Raw genomic sequence first — 20,313 nt, forward strand, 5'->3', positions numbered from 1 at the left:
GAATGCTCTTCACAGTACATCTGCTGAAATTTGCGATTGTCTTTGATGACGTGCTAAGTATCGTTAAACTCCTCATGAAATATGGTGTTGTCACCTTTGTAAGGTGGTTTGTAATTGCAGCAATACGTTGGACCCATGATAGATCTTCAGAGATGGTGTCACCCAGGCAATTGAACTGCTCACCTTTTCCACTGCTGATCTCTCGAAGATGTGGCTGTGGGTTCCCTCAACTTTCCATCCTGAAGTCCCCAATGAATTCATTGGTTTTACTGATGTAAAATGCATGGTTGTTGTTGTCTGTCAGTAACACCAGATTAGAAAACTCCTGGCAAGATCCTCATAACCTCCTGCTGTAGGAGGGGGTGGGTGGAGTTTGGAATAGACTGCAACAATTGGCCCAACCAGTGACATCAGGGTTTTTGGACTCAAACCCCAGGGAGCAAGTCTCCGATGATCAGGCTGTGTCCCTTGTTCTTGACTCCCCCCATCCAAGGATAAGGATATGGTTTTCTTGCACCTTCCCAGTCATCTTCCAGTGTCAGGTCTATCCGTGCTTGATTCTCCACAGATTTGGAATGAGATTTGTTTTCATCAAACCCAGCTCAAAACTACAGAACTAAATCCTTCTCAAAAGTGGAACAAAACTGATTTGAATGCCCGCTGTCAGACCGGTTTCATTAATGGTCAAACTAGTTTGTTGTTCAAGTGGTCATATTTGTAATATTTTACAAGACATTTGCCTTAGATCAGGGATGCTAACAGGGCTGGGTCCCAGCACTGACCATCACTTGGGATTTAGGGGTCTTTGGTTTCCCACTCCTAGGGGTTTGGCTCCTATTGCTCTCCAGATACACCTAATTCCCCTCCCATCCCCCAGTGTCTTATGCAAGTGGCTGCTCTCCTCTCTTCTCTCCCTCACCTGGACCTCTCCATCTCTCAGCTTCTCCTTGCCTCACCACTCTCTCTACACCTATTTATGCCTCCTCTTCTCCCTCTCAACTGTCTCTGTCTCCTTCTGTGTTTTTCACTATCCCTTACCTTTTCCCCTGCTCTCACCTGCATTGTCTATGTACTTTCCTCTCTCTCTGTCTTCGTCTCACTCACTTTTTTCTCATCTTTTCTCTACTCATGTGTTTCTATCTTTAACTGTTCATCTCTACTTCTTTTTTCTTTGACCTTTTCTCTTTCCCCTTCACCACTGTTTCCCTTTGTCTCTCTCCCTTCCTCTCACTAACTCTATCACCCTTTGCCTTTTCCTTCCCTTTCTCTCCCCATCTCTCTCCCTACCTGTCTCTCTACCCCATCTCTTGGCTTCCCTTCTCACCCACTCTCCTCTCTCTCCCCATCCTCCCCCCTCTCTCTTCCATCCTATCTCTCATCCATTCCCCTCCAACACACTTCTACTGCCTCACCACCCTCTCACATTTCTGCATACCCCTCCCTCTGCACAGGAGTTACCTAGATTTGGACATCAGCTTCACCCAGGAGCAATTACGGAAATCTTCAGAAACATTGGTGTCTTACCTGACCAGCACTGTCAACCACCTCCGCCGGCTCATCCTTGTTGAAGACCTGCTGGATTCTCTGAAGGTGAGCATGTGGGTATTTGAGCAGGTTATTTTCAAGGGCAGAATCATGCAGTAGCAAGAGGCAGCTGATTTCCAGAGTGAGAAGGAGGTTCCTGGAATGGTAGTGTTCAGGGATCAGATATTGCAAGCTATATTACTGGTTGGGATGGGTCTGTCACTGTATATCACTGGGGTACAGTACAGGTGCAGATGGATCTTTCACTGAATAACACTGGTTCCGTCAGCTACGTAAGTCTAGCAAAGACAATCTCTGGCTCCGCCAAATGTGTGAGATTGACGTGTAAGCCCACACTGAAACCCCCTGTTTGTGTGGATGCTGCGTGATGTGTTACCCTGTTACAAATAAGTACCAGGAAATAACAGACGGTAGACTGTATGCAATTAAACAATTTAGTTTTATAATTCTTAATTTGAATAAAGGGTTAGTAAAGAAAAAGCAAAAAAAAAGAAAAGAGCCCATTTTAGTGAAACAGTCGAATGTGCACAAGTTGGAGCTCATGGTTTCCCCTTTGCCAATCCTCCTTCAATCTCCCCGGGCATCTTCAGATCATGGTCCTGCTCCGGGTCGAGTCCTATGACCTCTTCTCTCCGGCATCTTCTCCTTTCATCTCCTGCTAATAAAAGACCCAGTTTGCACTGGTGTCAGGCACATAACACGAAAACACATTCCCTTCATCGGACAGCTCACCTTCCAAAGCGCCCGTTATCTCTAACCAAAACCCAAACACTGCTTCTATAGAAAGACCATTACATTAGCAGTGAAACCTTTCCCAGGGTGTTACTCTCTCCCCCCACCAAAATTAGTCATGACATTGAGATAATTTGCCTCCCCTTCATACAAAGCACAAAGTCCAACCTAGGTGTAAATGACAGTGACACAGCTCACCAAGGCGATTCTGTTCCCCTGGTGCTACGTAGGCCAGCCTAACCGGTTGTCTCCTGATTCTTTGAGACCTCCCTATCCGTCATCGACTTCTTCAGGTTCAGACTCTCCTTGGGATACTTCTGGTCTACATGACGAGGCCTCCCCCAGTCTATCACTCATGTCCTGCAGCTCGGATTGCTCTGCCACTTGGCTGAACCCCGCTTCATCCCTTTCATGATCCCACTGAAACCCAGTCTCTCCACACTCCACACCCTGATTTCACCTGACGGCGTGAGAAAGGTTGGGAGCTATTTAATCAATCAGTGGGGAGCTAGCAAAAGGCAGCACCTACCACACCTCCATTTCCTCATCCTCCAAGTCCTTATCTGATTCAGGGGTAGGGGCTGGTCTAACCTCTCCTGTTGGTCATTGCAGAGTTCACTTACAAGGTGTGATGTCCAGGTCAGACTCTGGGTCAACCCGCACCTCTTGTCCCAGAGGTAGAAGGTAGTTCCACTGGAGTCTCTTGACAGGCCCATTCCCATCCTCTGGTTTCACCCGGAAAACTGATATGTTTGGCATCTGACTCCCCATCACATATGGCGCACCTGCCCTGTAGTCAGCCAACTTACGCTTTCCAGGTAGCCTGAAATTCCTCATGAGGGCCCGGTCTTCCGGCAAGAGTTTGGAAAAATCTAACCTTTTGATCATACCTCCTCTTATTTCCTTGATTCTGCTTGGCAGCCACGGCCTCAGCAAATTCATAAGCCTTTTTTAGCTCCCTTCTCATATCAGACACATACTTCAGATAATTCTTCAGTGGTAGGACTTACTCGTCAGTCCCAAAACAAAGGTCGATGGGTAACCTCACCTCATTCTTAAACATCAGATAATATGGTGAGTATCTGGTAGCTTCATTTCATGTACAGTTGGAGCAGTGAACCAGATGTCCAATGTGTTAACTCTACTTGTTCTTGCTGATTTCCAAGCTTCCAAGCATGTCTAGCAAGGTCCAATTAAACCTCTCTGGCTGGGGATCACCCTGCAGATGATAAGGCGCAGTCTTCGACTTCTCGACTCTGAGCATGCCCAGTAACTCATGTATGAGCCTACTCTCAAAATCCCGTCCCTGATCACTGTGTATCCACCTGGGGGGGCCATAATAAATGAAATACTTCTCCCATAACACTTTGGCCACCATGGACACCCTCTGATCCTTACAACATAGAAAACCTACAGCACAATACAAGCTCTTAGTCCCACAATGCTGTGTACTTACTTGTACTTACTTACTTACTTTACTTTAAAAAGTACTTACTTTAAAATTACGTAGGGTTACCCATAGCCCTCTATTTTTCTAAGCTCCATGTACCTATCCAGGAATCTCTTAAAAGACCCTATCGTATCCACCATCGCCGGCAGCCCATTCCATGCACTCACCACTCTCTGCGTAAAAAAATGTACTCCGACATCTCCTCTGTACCTACTTCTAAGCACCTTAAAACTGTGCCCTCTCATGTTAGCCATTTCAGCCCTGGGAAAAAGCCTCTGACTATCCACACGATCAATGCCTCTCATCATCTTGTACACCTCTATCAGGTCACCTCTCATACTCCGCCACTCCAAGGAGAAAAGGCCGAATTCACTCAACCTATTCTCATAAGGCATGCTCCCCAATCCAGGCAACATTCTTGTAAATCTCCTCTGCATCCTTTCTATAGTTTCCACATCCTTCCTGACTAGAAATGAGCACAGTACTCCAAGTGGGGTCTGACCAGGGTCCTATATAGCTGTAACATTACCTCTCAGCTCTTAAACTTAATTCCACGGTTAATGAAGGCCAATGCACCGTACGTCTTCTTAACCATAGAGTCAACTTGCGAAGATCCTTGGTAGGGAAAGCTTGTGCATATCTAGTGTAGTGATCCTTGATGACTAAGACATTTGCCATGTGGCAGACATCTGGCTCTATTGACAGGAAATCCATATGCACTCTTCAAGTGGGACAACAAAGCAGCCCTCTTTTTCCATATGTATCGAATGCACAACTTGCAGTAGTCTTCGACCTCCACCTTCGTTCGGGACCAGTAGAACCGATCTCTGAGCAATCCATAGGTCCCTTCAACCCCCAAATGTCCAGAATGATCATGAAGTGAACACAATCCTCCAATACTTCTCAGGCAGAACCAGCTGGAAATGCTGAGACTGGTCCGGAGGCGATGTGATCTGGCTCCTCAACTCCATGCTGGGCCATTCTCTCAGTAATGGAGGCACTGTAGTGTGTTTTGTTCTGGCTTGGGCCAAGTCTCCCTTTTCAACCGCTGACCAAATGGGTCATCTCGCTGAGCAGCTGCTACTTCTCCAGGACTCAATTCCGGTAACTGGTTTGTCTTCAGAGCAGTCAGGTTACAGTAAGCTTGTGGAATGACACCATCAGACACTCCCAATTGATTTACCGCTGGATCCTGTCCTTGCCCTCCCTCTGCCTTCACCATGATGGCAAACTGACACATGGCTTTCACCCCTGAGGCAGGAATGCTCTCCCATTCTTCGTCCCTGTCCAGTCCTTCTTGCGCACGTCGGGACAAAGCATCGGCATCAATGTTTCTGCTTCCTGGCTGGTACTTCAGGCTGAAATTATAGGCAGACAATGCCGCCAACCACCAATGGCCTGTGGCATCTAATTTCACCAAGTTCAGAATATTAGTTAGGGGGTTGTTCGTCCTCACCTCAAACTTGGCACCATAGAGGTAGTCATTCAAATTTTCCACCACAGCCCATTTTAACGCCAGAAACTCCAACTTGTGCCTGGGATAGTTTTTCTCAGAGGGCGACAAACTCTGGCTGACAAATGCAACAGGTCTCAGCCCGGTGTCTTGATCATGATACAAGACAACCCCTAAGCCCTCCCTGCTAGCATCCATATGCAGTACGTACGGCAACTGTGGGTCTGTGAAAGCCAGTACAGGTGCCTGGGTCAGCAGCTCCTTCAGCACCTGAAAGGCCTCTTCATATTTCATATCCCACCTCATTCCAAAATGCTCCGAAGGTCTAGGATACTCTCTACAAACCTTCGATAGTAACCATAGAACCCGAGGAATGAGCGCAGAGCGCTCACAGTCTGGGGTCTTGGCCAAGTGGTAACTGCCTCGATCTTAGCTGGATGTAGCTACCCCATCCCATGAGACTATGTGCCCAACATAGCTGACAGACATCTTGCAGAACTGGCAGCTGTCCAGGGAAAGTTTTAACCCTTCAGCTTTCAGGCAGCCCAGCAGCTTCATGTTCCTCCAAGATGGACCCGAACACTATAAGGTCATCCAGATACACCAATACCCCAAGCAAGTTCATATCCCCCACCGTTTTCTCCATGACACGCTGGAAGTTTGCAGGGGCTCCCAATATGCCCTGGGACATCTGTTTGAACTGGAAGAATTCCAGTGGACATATAAATGCCATTTTCTCTTTGTCAGCCTCACTCATGGTGATCTGGTAATATCCACTCCTCAAATCCAGCACATTGAACCACTTCACACTATTCAGGCAGACCAGCGCATCTTCAACCTCCGGGGCCATATGCTGGTCAGAAACGGTGTGCCTGTTCAGAGTCCTATAGCCCACACACATCAGTACCTTCCCATTCTTCTTCCTGGCCACTGCTGTTGGAGTTGCATGGAGACTTCGGGACTCAGTGATGATCCCGCTTCCTTCAACCGACCGTCTTCCACCTCTGCAGGGGCCAGTCGCTCTCTGAACGGGGTGTCCTTGGTCTCCCGGATAGTATGGTGTGTGCGCTTGGAACAACCTACATCAAACTCATCAGTAGAAAAGACACCTTCCAGCTTCATCATCTTCTCTGCCAACCTCCTCTTCGAACCTATTGGTACTGGGGAATCCCCAAACTTTAATGACTCAGCAGTCAACTTTCCCCATTTTGCAGGTGGTTTCTCCCTGGCTTTTCTAACAGAGACACTAGACATTACTGCCACCGGGATGAGGTGCGCCAGGGCATGCCCCGCTTGGACGTGACCTCCGTCTTCGTAGTGTTCCTGACACTCACTGTCATCCTGTTCACCTGTACAACTGAGGGCTTCTGCAGTTCAGGCCTCACCAGTACCCCAGCAGGCACATCCGATTCCTCTTTGTGGTCTTTTGGAGCATCCACCAAGAGGACCTCAGCCCTCAGGCATTCCAGGAAATTTGGGATTTCCCATCACTCTTCCTACTTCCCTTGGCTTTGACTGGGTGAACTACACAGTCCCTCATCTAAACTCATTATCTGGCACAGTGCAACCACACACTTCCTTGAAAGCAGCTCAAGGCACTGAGTGAACGGACAATGTCTTCAGAAAAATCTCTCCAGCTCTCTCCTTGCAGGCTCCCATTAGCCTCCTCAATATAGTAGTATTTGTCCCCACAAGAATTGAAACTCTGCCCCTCTCAATGGGGTCTGGAAACCAGTGCTAATGTATCAAGGGCCTTAGCCACTCCCACATCTGCCTCTGAAACGTCCAGCTTCACTAATAAATAACCATTGTACAGATAATCACCCACACTAAGACCCCAGATCTCTAGTGCACTGAGTGGCGTCAATGGTAAATGCCTCAGATACCGGTTGTAAAATGAATGCTTTGCCATAACATTAGGAACAGACAAGTTAGGAAAGCGTTTAATTGGAGTAAGGGGAAATATGAAGCTATCAGGCAGGAACTTGGAAGGATAAATTGGGAACAGCTGTTCTCAGAGAAACATATGGAAGAAATGTGACAAATGTTCTGGGGATATTTGTGTGACGTTCTGCATAGGTATGTTCTAATGAGACAGGGAAAGGATGATAGGGTACAGGAACCATGATGTACAAAGGCTGTTGTAAATCTAGTCAAGAAAAAAAGAAAAGCTTAAGAAAGGTTCAAAAACTCTAGGTAATGATAGATATCTAGAAAATTATAAGGTTAGCAGGAAGGAGCTTAAGAATGAAATTAGGAGAGCCAGACAGGGCTGTGAGAAGGCGTTGGTGAGCAGGATTAAGGAAAACCCAAAGGCATTCTACAAGTATGTGAAGAGCAAGAGAATAAGATGTGAGAGGATAGGACCAATCAAGTGCGACGGTAGAAAAATGTGTATGGAACCAGAGGAGATAGCAGAGGTACTTAAAGAATACTTTGCTTCAGTATTCACTGTGGAAAAGGATCTTGACAATTGTATGGATGACTTACAGCAGTCTAAAAAGCTTGAGCATATTGTCATTAAGAAAGAGGATGTGCTGGAGCTTTTGGAAAGCATCAAGTTGTATAAGTCACTGGATCCAGATGAGAAATACCCCAGGCTACTGTGGGAAGTGAGGGAGACTGCTGAGCCTCTGGCGATGATTGATGGGGACGGGAGAAGTTCCGCAGGCTTGGAGGGTTGCAGGTGTTGTTCCGTTATTCAAGAAAGGGAGTAGGGATAGCCTAGGAAATTACAGACCAATGAGTCTTACTTCAGTGGTTGGTTAGTTGATGGAGAAGATCCTGAGAGGCAGGATTTATGAACATTTGGAGAGGAATAATATGATTAGGAATAGTCAGCATGGCTTTGTCAAAGGCAGGTCAAGCCTGATTGAATATTTTGAGGATGCGACTAAACACATTGATGAAAGTGGATCAGTAGATGTAGAGTATATGGATTTCAGCAAGGCATTTGATAAAGTACCCCACGCAAGGCTTATTGAGAAAATAAGGAGGCATGGGATCCAAAGGGACATTGCTTTGTGGATGCAGAACTCACTTGCCCACAGAAGGCAAAGAGTGGTTGTAGATGGGTCATATTCTGCATGGAGGATGGTGACCAGTGGTATATCTCAGGGATCAGTTCTGGGACCCCTACTCTTTGTGATTTTTATAAATGACCTGGATGATGAAGTGGAGGGATGAGTTAGTAAATTTGCTGTTGACACAAAGGTTGGGGGTGTTGTGGATAGTGCGGAGGGCTGTCAGAGGTTACAGCGAGACATTGATAGGATGCAAAACTGGGCTGAGAATTGGCAGTTGGAGTTCAACCCAGATAAATGTGAGGTGGTTCATTTTGGTAGGTCAAATATGATGGCAGAATATAGTATTAATGGTAAGACTCTTGGCAGTGTGGAGGATCAGAGGGATCTTGGGGTCCAACTCCAAAGGACACTCAAAGCTGCTGCGTAGGTTGACTCTGTGGTTAAGAAGGCATATGGTGTATTGGCCTTCATCAATCGTGGGATTGCGTTTAAGAGCAGAGAGGTAATGTTACAGCTATATAGGACCCTGGTCAGACCCCATTTGGAGTACTGTGCTCAGTTCTAGTCATCTCACTACAGGAAGGATGTGGAAACCATTGAAAGGGTGCAGAGGAGACTTACAAGGATGTTGCCTGGATTGGGAACATGCCTTATGAGAATAGGTTGAGTGAACTCGGCCTTTTCTCCTTGGAGTGATGGAGGATGTGAGGTGACCTGATAGAGGTGTATAAGATGATGAGAGGCATTGATCATGTGGATAGTCAGAGGCTTTTTCCCAGGGCTGAAATGGCTAACAGGAGAGAGCATAGTTTTAAGGTGCTTGGAAGTAGGTACAGAGGAGATGTCAAGGGTTTTTTTTTACAGAGAAGGGTGAGTACGTGGAATGGGCTGCCGGTGACGGTGGTGGAGGCGGATACGATAGGGTCTTTTAAAAGACTCCTGGATAGGTACATGGAGTTTCAAAAAATAGAGGGCTATGTGTAACCCAAGGTAATTTTTAAAGTAAGTTAATATTCGGTGCAACATTGTGGGCTGAAGGGCCTGTATTGTGCTGTAGGTTTTCTATGTTTCATTGATACAGCAAAGTGACATGTGAGCCTGTGTGAAGTATGGCTCTAGCATAAATACCCTCTATCCATATCGCTCCTTGGCCCCACTAAGCCTTCAGGAATAGGGCTTTTTGCTTTAGGGTGTTATTTGATATTTTGCTGGGAATATGTCCCCCCACAAAGTGTCAGGCCTTCCCCTAACTGGGTCTCTTTTAAGTTTTCCCAGCATTTCTGTCTGCTTAGGTACCTGGGAGCTCACTCTCTGAGGGGTTTCCCATCGTTCACACTCCCACCTGAAGTGTCCCCCTTCACCACAGTTATAACAGACAATACAGGTCGCTCCCCTTCTCGAGAGAACCTGACTGCATAGTCCAGTCCCTTAGAGGGTCTGCCTCACTGTCAGCTCCATCATACAGGGAGGAGGGGGCTGGGGGGCACACCTGCTGATAACAAACGGGATATCCCAGTTCTCAACTTTGCCACAATCTCCTCTACCACTCTCCGGGGTGAGCTATCCGTGGTCACTTCATGCAGGGGACCACCACTGAGGATTGTACCCTGCTGATGGAGGCGTCCCATGCTTCTGACACATTTTCCTCCTCTCATATTCTCTGATCAGCTCAACAAATGAGGGGGCATGTCTTACGAGACAGTCGGACACCCCAAGTGATCAGATTCTGGGACTGGGCACCTTTCGCTGTTTGGTCCATTCTTAACTGATCCACCTCAGCTGTCGGAATGGCCCCTCTACACACAAGCAATTTGGCTGTCTCTCCAGCCGAAAAATGTAAGCAGAAAGCTTCACCCCCTCCTCCTGACACATGTTCTGAAACCCCTTCATGAGCTCCAGTGGCCTTCCCATCACACCAAACACCTTTTCTATTGCTTGCATGTAGGCCACAGAAGTGGCTTTCATTCTGTCAGTGGCCCACCCTTTCAAACTTTCCAACCAATCACTGCTGTTTTACATCATCAAAGACCTGCCACTCATCTAACAACTGAGAGGTCTGCTCCACCTGTCTCACACTCCTCTTCCCCTTTCGGGGTGGGCTTCGTTCCTGAGAACAGGCTACGATAACTAGGACTTTGAACCTGGGCATTTTTCCATTTGTTCGCCAGGGAGGTAAGGGCCGCTACCAACTCAGAATTCTCACTCCACGCTGGTGGACTCATTAGACATTCTAAATCAGATCACTCCTTCCCCTCGCTCCACATAAACGAGAGCACCCTGTCTTTGAAGTTTCCTCCCCATCTACCAGACACTCGACTTGCAATTCGGCCAACTCTCCTACGCTCTCCTCCTCTCGTAAGGTATGGCCACCCCTCTCCTTGAGCCCCAGTAGTACCAGGCAGTTCCCACATCATTACGTCAGTACTAGTCTGGACTAAAACAAAGTCTTTTCCCACCATTTTATCAATCTCTGCCCCACAATCGTAACTTTTCCTTCAGCTTTAACAGTACTTAAAATTCGAATTAACAGTTCTTCAGGGATACGAATGTCTACTCCACTCAACATACACACATTTGTTACCAGTAGCCCTGTGGATTCACACCACAGCTCAATCCCAGCAGAATCCATAACCACGTATCATAATCACTTTACTGGACAATAGCTTAACACAGGCTTAAACACACATCCCACTGGATCAATGCTCAGGGCAATCAGATAGCATCCAACAAAATCAATCCCAGATGAGCCCCTACAATTGAAACACTCTGGTTCCGTCAGCTGTGTAAGTCTTGGTAAGGCAATCTCTGGTCCTGCCAAACGTGTAAGATTGAGATGCGAATCCACCCTGAAACCCCTGTTTGAGTGGATGCCGTGTAATGTGTTACCTGTTCCAAATCTGAACCACGAAATAACAGACAGTACACCGCATACAATTAAACAATTTACCTTAATAATTCTTAATTTATCTGAAGTGTCAGTGAAGAAAAGAAAAAAGGCGCATTTTAATGAAACAGTCTAATGTGCACAAGTTGGAACTTACAGTTCCCCTTCGCCAATCCTCCTTCGACTCCCCCCAGGCTTTGTTGAATCATGTTCCCCTCTGGGTCGAGTCCTATGACCTCTTTTCTCCAGCATCTTCTCCTTTCATCTCCCGCCAAACAAAAGACCCAGCTCACACCAGTGTCAGGCACCCAACACGAAAACACACACCCTCCATCGGACGGCTCACATTTCAAAGCACCGTGTTATCTCTAACCAAAACCCAAACACTGCTTCTACAGAAAGACCATTACATTAGCAGTGAAACCTTTCCCAGGGTGTCACACACTGAGTAACGCTGGGATACAGTACAGTTTGGGACAGGTCTGTCACTGTATAACACTGGGGTACAGTACCGGTGGGGATGGGTTTGTCACTGTATAACACTGGGGTACAGTAACGGTGGGGATGGGTCTGTCACTGTATAACACTGGGGTACAGTACCGGTGGGGATGGGTCTGTCACTGTATAACACTGGGGTACAGTACCGAAGGGGATGGGTCTGTCACTGTATAACACTGGGGTACAGTACCGAAGGGGATGGGTCTGTCACTGTATAACACTGGGATACAGTACTGGTTGGGACAGGTCTGTCACTGTATAACACTGGGGTACAGTACCGGTGGGGATGGGTCTGTCACTGTATAACACTGGGGTACAGTACCGAAGGGGATGGGTCTGTCACTGTATAACACTGGGGTACAGTACCGGCGGGGATGGGTCTGTCTCTGTATAACACTGGGGTACAGTACTGACGGGGATGGGTCTGTCACTGTATAACACTGGGGTACAGTACGGTACGGATAGGTCTGTCACTGTATAACACTGGGGTACAGTACCGGCAGGGATGGGTCTGTCACTGTGTAACACTGGGGTACTGTACTGGTGGAGATGGGTCTGTCACTGTATAACACTGGGTTACAGTACCGGCAGGGATGGGTCTGTCACTGTATAACACTGGAGTACAGTACGGTGGGGATGGGTCTGTCACTGTATAACACTGGGGTACTGTACCGGTGGGGATAGGTCTGTCACTGTATAACACTGGGGTACAGTACCGGCGGGGACAGGTCTGTCACTGTATAACACCAGGATACTGTACTGGTGGGGATGGGTTTGACACTGTATAACACTGGGGTACTGTACCGGTGGGGATAGGTCTGTCACTGTGTAACACTGGGGTACAGTACTGGCAGGGATGTGTCTGTCACTGTGTAACACTGGGGTACAGTACTGGCAGGGATGGGTCTGTCACTGTGTAACACTGGGGTACAGTACCGGCAGGGATGGGTCTGTCACTGTATAACACTGGGATACAGTACAAATGGGGACGGGTCTGTCACTGTGTAACACTGGGGTACAGTACAAATGGGGACGGGTCTGTCACTGTGTAACACTGGGGTACAGTACCGGCAGGGATGGGTCTGTCACTGTATAACAATGGGGTACAGTACCGGCAGGGATGGGTCTGTCACTGTATAACACTGGAGTACAGTACCGGTGGGGATGGGTTTGTCACTGTATAGCACAGTGGTACAGTACCAATGGGAACATGTCTGTCACCGTATAACACCAAGGTACAGTACCGGCAGGGATGGGTCTGTCACTGTATAACACTGGGGTACAGTACTGGTGGGAATGCATCTGTCACTGTATAACACCAGGGTACAGTACAAATGGGGACGGGTCTGTCACAGTATACACTGGGGTACAGTACTGGTGGAGTTCAGGTGTGTCACTGTATAACACTGGGGTACAGTACCGGCGGGGACAGGTCTGTCACTGTATAACACCAGGATACTGTACTGGTGGGGATGGGTTTGACACTGTATAACACTGGGGTACTGTACCGGTGGGGATAGGTCTGTCACTGTGTAACACTGGGGTACAGTACTGGCAGGGATGTGTCTGTCACTGTGTAACACTGGGGTACAGTACTGGCAGGGTTGGGTCTGTCACTGTGTAACACTGGGGTACAGTACCGGCAGGGATGGGTCTGTCACTGTATAACACTGGGATACAGTACAAATGGGGACGGGTCTGTCACTGTGTAACACTGGGGTACAGTACCGGCAGGGATGGGTCTGTCACTGTATAACAATGGGGTACAGTACCGGCAGGGATGGGTCTGTCACTGTATAACACTGGAGTACAGTACCGGTGGGGATGGGTTTGTCACTGTATAGCACAGTGGTACAGTACCAATGGGAACATGTCTGTCACCGTATAACACCAAGGTACTGTACCGGTGGGGATGGGTCTGTAACTGTATAACACTGGGGTACAGTACCGGTGGGGATGGGTCTGTCACTGTATAACACTGGGGTACAGTACCGGCGGGGACAGGTCTGTCACTGTATAACACCAGGATACTGTACTGGTGGGGATGGGTTTGACACTGTATAACACTGGGGTACTGTACCGGTGGGGATAGGTCTGTCACTGTGTAACACTGGAGTACAGTACCGGTGGGGATGGGTTTGTCACTGTATAGCACAGTGGTACAGTACCAATGGGAACATGTCTGTCACCGTATAACACCAAGGTACTGTACCGGTGGGGATGGGTCTGTAACTGTATAACACTGGGGTACAGTACCGGTGGGGATGGGTCTGTCACTGTATAACACTGGGGTACAGTACCGGTGGGGATGGGTCTGTAACTGTATAACACTGGGGTACAGTACCGGTGGGGATGGGTGTGTCACTGTATAACACTGGGGTACAGTACCGGCGGGGACAGGTCTGTCACTGTATAACACCAGGATACTGTACTGGTGGGGATGGGTTTGACACTGTATAACACTGGGGTACTGTACCGGTGGGGATAGGTCTGTCACTGTGTAACACTGGGGTACAGTACTGGCAGGGATGTGTCTGTCACTGTGTAACACTGGGGTACAGTACCGGTGGGGATGGGTCTGTCACTGTATAACACTGGGGTACAGTACCGGCAGGGATGGGTCTGTCACTGTATAACACTGGGCTCAGTACGGTGGGGATGGGTCTGTCACTGTATAACACTGGGGTACAGTACCGGCAGGGATGGGTCTGTCACTGTATAACACTGGGGTACAGTACCGGTGGGGATGGGTCTGTCACTGTATAACACTGGGGTACAGTACCGGCAGGGATGGGTCTGTCACTGTATAACACTGGGGTACAGTACTGGTGGGAATGCATCTGTCACTGTATAACACCAGGGTACAGTACAAATGGGGACGGGTCTGTCACAGTATACACTGGGGTACAGTACTGGTGGAGTTCAGGTGTGTCACTGTGTAACACTGTGGTGCAGTGCCAGTGGGAACGTGTCTGTCACTGTATAACTCCAGGGTACAATACTGCTGGGAATGGGTCTGTCACTGTATAACACTGGGGTATGGCACTTGTGGGAATGAATCTGTCCCTCCATAAAAATTCAGATGGGGAAGAGGTGTAGAATGGGACTAACTGGGATTTATTGTGATACAGCACAAAATAGTCTCTTCTGGCCCTTCAAGAAATGCGCCCAACAAGCCCTGATTTAACCCCTGCACATTAACAGGTCAATTTACAATAACCAAATAACCTACTGGTACATCTTTGGACTGTGGGAGGAAACCCACACGTTCCCCAGGGAGGACGTATGGACTCCTTACAGATGACATTAGAACTGAACTCTGAACTCAGCTGCTCCGATCAGTAAGTGTCACACTGACTGCTGTGTTACTGTGGTGCCCAAATCCAGGGCTTATACTCAGCAGCAATAATGTAATGGCAATTATTGTCAAGTCGGGGGGTGGTGTGTGACTTGCTGAGAAAGCTGCTGATGGAGGTTTTTCCCTACATCTTAAGGGCTTGACCTTCTTAGATTTCAGCAGTTGTAGGTTGTTCTCACTTACAGGATATCCCAATGTCTTCAGTACCTGTTCATGCTCAGTCTTTTCCAGCCGAGGGAGAGTGTAGGCAAATTTGAGTGAGTGCTTGGAAATATCTTTAATTTCTTAAGTTACATTTTTGAAATTCACACAAATTTTAAGTACTGGAATATCAACTGGAGTGTCAAGCTACAAGTGTGCTTACACAAGACATACAAAAAAGCTGGATGAACTCAGCAGGTCGGGCAGCATCCGTTGAAAGAAGCAGTCAATGTTTTGAGTCGAGACCCTTCGTCAGGACTAAAGAAGGAGGGGGCAGAAGCCCTATAAAGAAGGTGGGGGGAGGGTGGAAAACCAATCAGAGGGAAGATCAAGGGGTGGTGGAGGGGAAGCAGGGAGGGGATAGGCAGGAGAGGTGAAGAAGGAATCTAAGGGGAAAGCACTGTGGGTAGTAGAAGAAGGCAGAGTCATGAGAGGTGATAGGCAGCTAGAAGAGGAGACAGAGTGAAGATGGTGGAAGGGGGAGGGAAGGACTTACCGGAAGTTTGAGAATTCGATGTTCATACCAAGGGACTGGAGTCTACCCAGACGGTATATAAGATGTTGTTCCTCCAACTGAAGTTTGGCCTCATCATAGCAGCAGAGGAGGCCATGTATGGACATATCCGAATGGGAATGTGAAGCAGAGTTGAAGTGGGTGGCAACCGGGAGATCCTGTCTGTTGTGGCAGACGGAGCGGAGATGCTCGATGAAGTGGTCCCCCAATCTGCGTCGGGTCTCGCCGATGTAGAGGAGGCTGCACCGGAAGCACTGGATGCAATAGATTACCCCAACAGACTCACAAGTGAAGTGTTGCCTCACCTGGAAGGACTGTTTGGGGCCCTGAATGGTGGTAAGAGAGGAGGTATAGGGACAGGTGTAGCACTTACGCTTGCAGGGATAAGTACCAGGTGGGAGATCTGTGGGGAGGGACATGTGGACCAGGCAGTCGCGGAGGGAACGATCCCTGTGAAGCAGAGAGGGGTAGAGAGGGAAAGATGTCCTTAGTGGTGGGGTCCTGTTGAAGGTGGCGGAAGTTGCGGAGGATAATATGCTGGATCCGGAGGCTGGTGGGGTGACTGTGCTTGGCCACTGTGGAATTCACAGCCTTATTTCTTTCCCAGAAAGAAGAAGAAGAAGAGGAGGAGGAGAGCAGTAGTGATAGGGGACTCGATAGTTAGAGGTACAGACAGGAGGTTCTGTGGTCGCGACAGAGACTCCCGGATGGTTTGTTGCCTCCCAGGTGCCAGGGTCAGGGATGTTTCTGATCACGTGCACAGCATTCTGAAGTGGGAGGGTGAGCAGCCAGATGTCATGGTACACATCGGTACCAATGACGTAGGAAGAAAGAGTGAGGAGGTCCTGGAGAGTGAGTATAGAGAGCTTGGTAGGAAGTTAAAAAAGTAGGACCTCGAGGGTGGTAATCTCAGGATCGCTACCTGTGCCACGTGCCAGTGAGGATAAGAACAGGATGCTCTGGTGGATGAACACATGGCTGAGGAACTGGTGTAGGGGGCAGGGTTTCAGATTTCAGGATCATTGGGACCTCCTCTGGGGCAAGTGGGACCTGTACAAGAGAGACAGGTTACACCTGAACTACAGGGGGACCAGTATCCTTGCAGGGAGGTTTGTTAGTGCTATTGGGGGGGTTAAACTAGATTTGCAGGGGGATGGGAACCAGAGTGCCAGAGTAAAGAGTGGAGTGGGGCTGAAAATAAATGATCTTAAAGTTTCATGCAAAGTCACAAATAGAAGGGTTGTGTGTGTGGTAATAATCTGTCGACGTTTCGGGCTGAGACCCTTCATCAGGACAGTGCTTCTCCTTATAGATGCTGCCTGGCCTGCTGTGTTCCACCGACATTTTGTGTGTGTTGTTTCACTAATGGCTACAATGTCATAATTCCACGTGCCAATCCACACCCTCAGCTCGTCTGCCTTCCCCACAATACTCCTCGCATTGCAATAGACATACCTCAGATTATTACCACACACACAACCCTTCTATTTGTGACTTTGCATGAAACTTTAACATCATTTATTTTCAGCCCCACTCCACTCCAATGCTGGTGGAACACAGCATTTTGTGTGTGTTGTTTGAATTTCCAGCATCTGCAGATTTCCTCGTGTTAGCCATTAGTGAAACTTGGCTACAGGAGGGGCAGGACTGGCAGCTTAATGTTCCGGGGTTCTGATGTTTCAGACGTGATAGAGGCAGAGGGATGAAGGGTGGGGGGAGGGGATGGCATCGCTAGTCAGGGAAAATGTTACAGCAGTGCTCAGGCAGGACAGATTAGAGGGCCTGTCTACTGAGGTCATATGGGTGGAACTGAGAAACAGGAAAGGTATGACCACATTAATGGGGTTGTATTATAGACCACCCAATAGTCAGTGAGAATTGGAGGAACAAATCTGCAGAGAGATAGCAGACAACTGCAGGAAACATAAAGTTGTGATAGTAGGGGATTTTAATTTTCCACGTATTGATTGGGTCTCCCATACTGTTAAAGGTCTAGATGGATTAGAGTTTGTAAAATGTGTTCAGGAAAGTTTTCTAAGTCAATATATAGAGGTACTGACTAGAGAAGATGCAATATTAGATCTCCTATTAGGAAATGAGTTAGGGCAGGTGACGGAAGTGCATGTAGGGGAACACTTTGGTTCCAGTGACCATAACGTCATTACTTTCAACTTGATCATGGATAAAGATAGATCTGGTCCTCGGGTTGAGGTTCTAAACTGGAAAAAGGGAAATTTTGAAGAAATGAAGAATCTAAAAAGCCTGGATTGGGACAGGTTGTTTTCTGGCAAGGATGTGATTGGTAAGTGGGAGGCCTTCAAAGGAGAAATGTTGAGAGTGCTGAGTTTGTACGTTCCTGTCAGGATTAAAGGCAAAGTGAATAAGGATAAGGAACCTTGGTTCTCTAGGGATATTGGAACTCTGATAAAGAAGAAGAGAGAGATATATGACATGTATAGGAAACAGGGAGCAAATAAGGTACTTGAGGAGTATAAAAAGTGCAAAAAAAATACTTAAGAAAGAAATCAGGAGGGCTGAAAGAAGACATGAGGTTGCTTTGGCAGTCAAGGTGAAGGGTAATCCAAAGTGCTTCTACAGGTATATTAAGAACAAAAGATAGTAAGGGATAAAATTGGTCCTCTTGAAGATCAGAGTGGTCAGCTATGTATGGAACCAAAAGAAATGGGAGAGATCTTAAATAGGTTTTTTTGTGTCTGTATTTACTAAGGAAACTGGCATGGAGTCAATGGAAATAAGGCAAACAGGTAGTGAGGTCATGGAACATATACAGATTGAAGAGGGGGAGGTGCTTGCTATCTTGAGGCAAATCAGAGTAGATAAATCCCCAGGACCTGATAAGGTATTCCTTCGGACCTTGAAGGAGACCAGTGTTGAAATTTCAGGGGCCCTGGCAGATATATTTTAAATGTCGGTATCTACAGGTGAGGAGCTGGAGGATTGGAGGATAGCTCATGTTGTTCCGTTGTTTAAAAAAGGCTCTAAAAGTAATCTGGGAAATTGTAGGCCGGTAAGTTTGACGTCGGTAGTAGGTAAATTATTGGAAGGAGTACTAAGAGATAGGATCTACAAGTATTTAGATAGACAGGGACTTATTAGGGAGAGTCAACACGTCTTTGTGCATGGTAGGTCATGTTTAACAAATCTATTAGAGTTTTTTGAGGAGGTTACAAGGAAAGTGGATGAAGGGAAGGCAGTGGATGTTGTCTACATGGACTTCAGTAAGGCCTTTGATAAGGTCCCACATGGGAGGTTAGTTAGGAAGATTCAGTCGCTAGGTATACATGGTGAGGTAGTAAATTGGATTAGACTTTGGCTCAATGGGAGAAGTCAGAGAGTGGTAGTGGAGGATTGCTTCTCTGAGTGGAGGCCTGTGACTAGTGGTGTGCCACAGGGATCAGTGCTGGGTCCATTGTTATTTGAAATCTATATCAATGATCTGGATGATAATGTGGTAAATTGGATCAGCAAATTCGCTGATGATACAAAGATTGGAGGTGTAGTGGACAGTGAGGAAGGTTTTCAAAGCTTGCAGAGGGATCTGGACCAGCTGGAAAAATGGGCTGAAAAATGGCAGGTGGAGTTTAATACAGACAAGTGTGAGGTATTGCACTTTGGAAGGAAAAACCAAGGTAGAACATACAAGGTCCTCATGGTAGGGCACTGAGGAGTGCAGTAGAACAGAGTGATCTAGGAATACAGATACAAAACTCCCTAAAAGTGGCACCACAGGTAGATAGGGTAGTAAAGAGAGCTTTTGGTACATTGGCCTTTATAAATCGAAGTATTGAGTATAAGAGTTTGGAATGTTATGGTGAGGTTATATAAGGCATTGGTGAGGCCGAATTTGGAGTACATGGAATAGATTAAAATTCGTGCAAAAAATCCCAGAAATTATATATATTTTAAAAGTGAGGGTAGTGTTCATGGGTTCATTGTCCGTTTAGGAATCGGATGCCTGAGGGGAAGAAGCTGTTCCGGAATCGCTGAGTGTGTGCCTTCAGGCTTCTGTACCTCCTACCTGATGGTAACAGTGAGAAAAGGGCATGCCCCGGGGTGCTTGGGATCCTTAATAATGGATGCTGCCTTTCTGAGACACCGCTCCTTGAAGATGTCCTGGGTACTTTGTAGGCTAGTACCCAAGATGGAGCTGACTAGATTTACAACCCTCTACAGCTTCTTTCGGTCATGTGCAGTAGCCCCTCACCCCCATACCAGACAGTCTTTCAGAATGCTTTCTACGGTACATCTATAGAAGTTTTTGAGTGCATTTGTTGACATACCAAATCTCTTCAAACTCTAAATGAACTATCGCCGCTCTCTTGTCTTCTTTATAACTACATTGATATGTTGGGACCAGGTTAGATCCTCAGAGATCTTGACACCCAGGAATTTGAAACTGCTCATTCTGACCACTTCTGATCCCTCTATGAGGATTGGTATGTGTTCCTTCATCTTACCCTTCCTGAGGTCCACAATCAGCTCTTTCATCTTACTGACGTTGGGTGCCAGGTTATCACTGCGACACCACTCCACTAGTTGGCATATCTCACTCCTGTACACCCTCTTGTCACCATTTGAGATTCTACCATCAATGGTTGTATCATCAACAAATTTATAGATGGTATTTGAGC

The 20,313-nt window shown here is 47.3% G+C and overlaps 1 protein-coding gene across 6 annotated transcripts in view; it reads left to right on the forward strand.

Moving 5' to 3' along the window:
- The window catches only part of LOC140716340 (reticulon-1-A-like), a 161,869-nt gene that overhangs the window by 112,006 nt on the left and 29,550 nt on the right, over positions 1–20,313 (forward strand). For all 6 annotated transcript variants that reach the window (XM_073028977.1, XM_073028978.1, XM_073028979.1 and 3 more), the window contains one exon: positions 1,452–1,590. In XM_073028977.1, coding sequence (XP_072885078.1) covers positions 1,452–1,590 — 139 coding nt within the window. The remainder of the gene's footprint in view (positions 1–1,451; positions 1,591–20,313) is intronic.

This window comes from Hemitrygon akajei, chromosome 25 (assembly GCF_048418815.1).
Source record: "Hemitrygon akajei chromosome 25, sHemAka1.3, whole genome shotgun sequence".
Classification (NCBI taxonomy): domain Eukaryota; kingdom Metazoa; phylum Chordata; class Chondrichthyes; order Myliobatiformes; family Dasyatidae; genus Hemitrygon; species Hemitrygon akajei.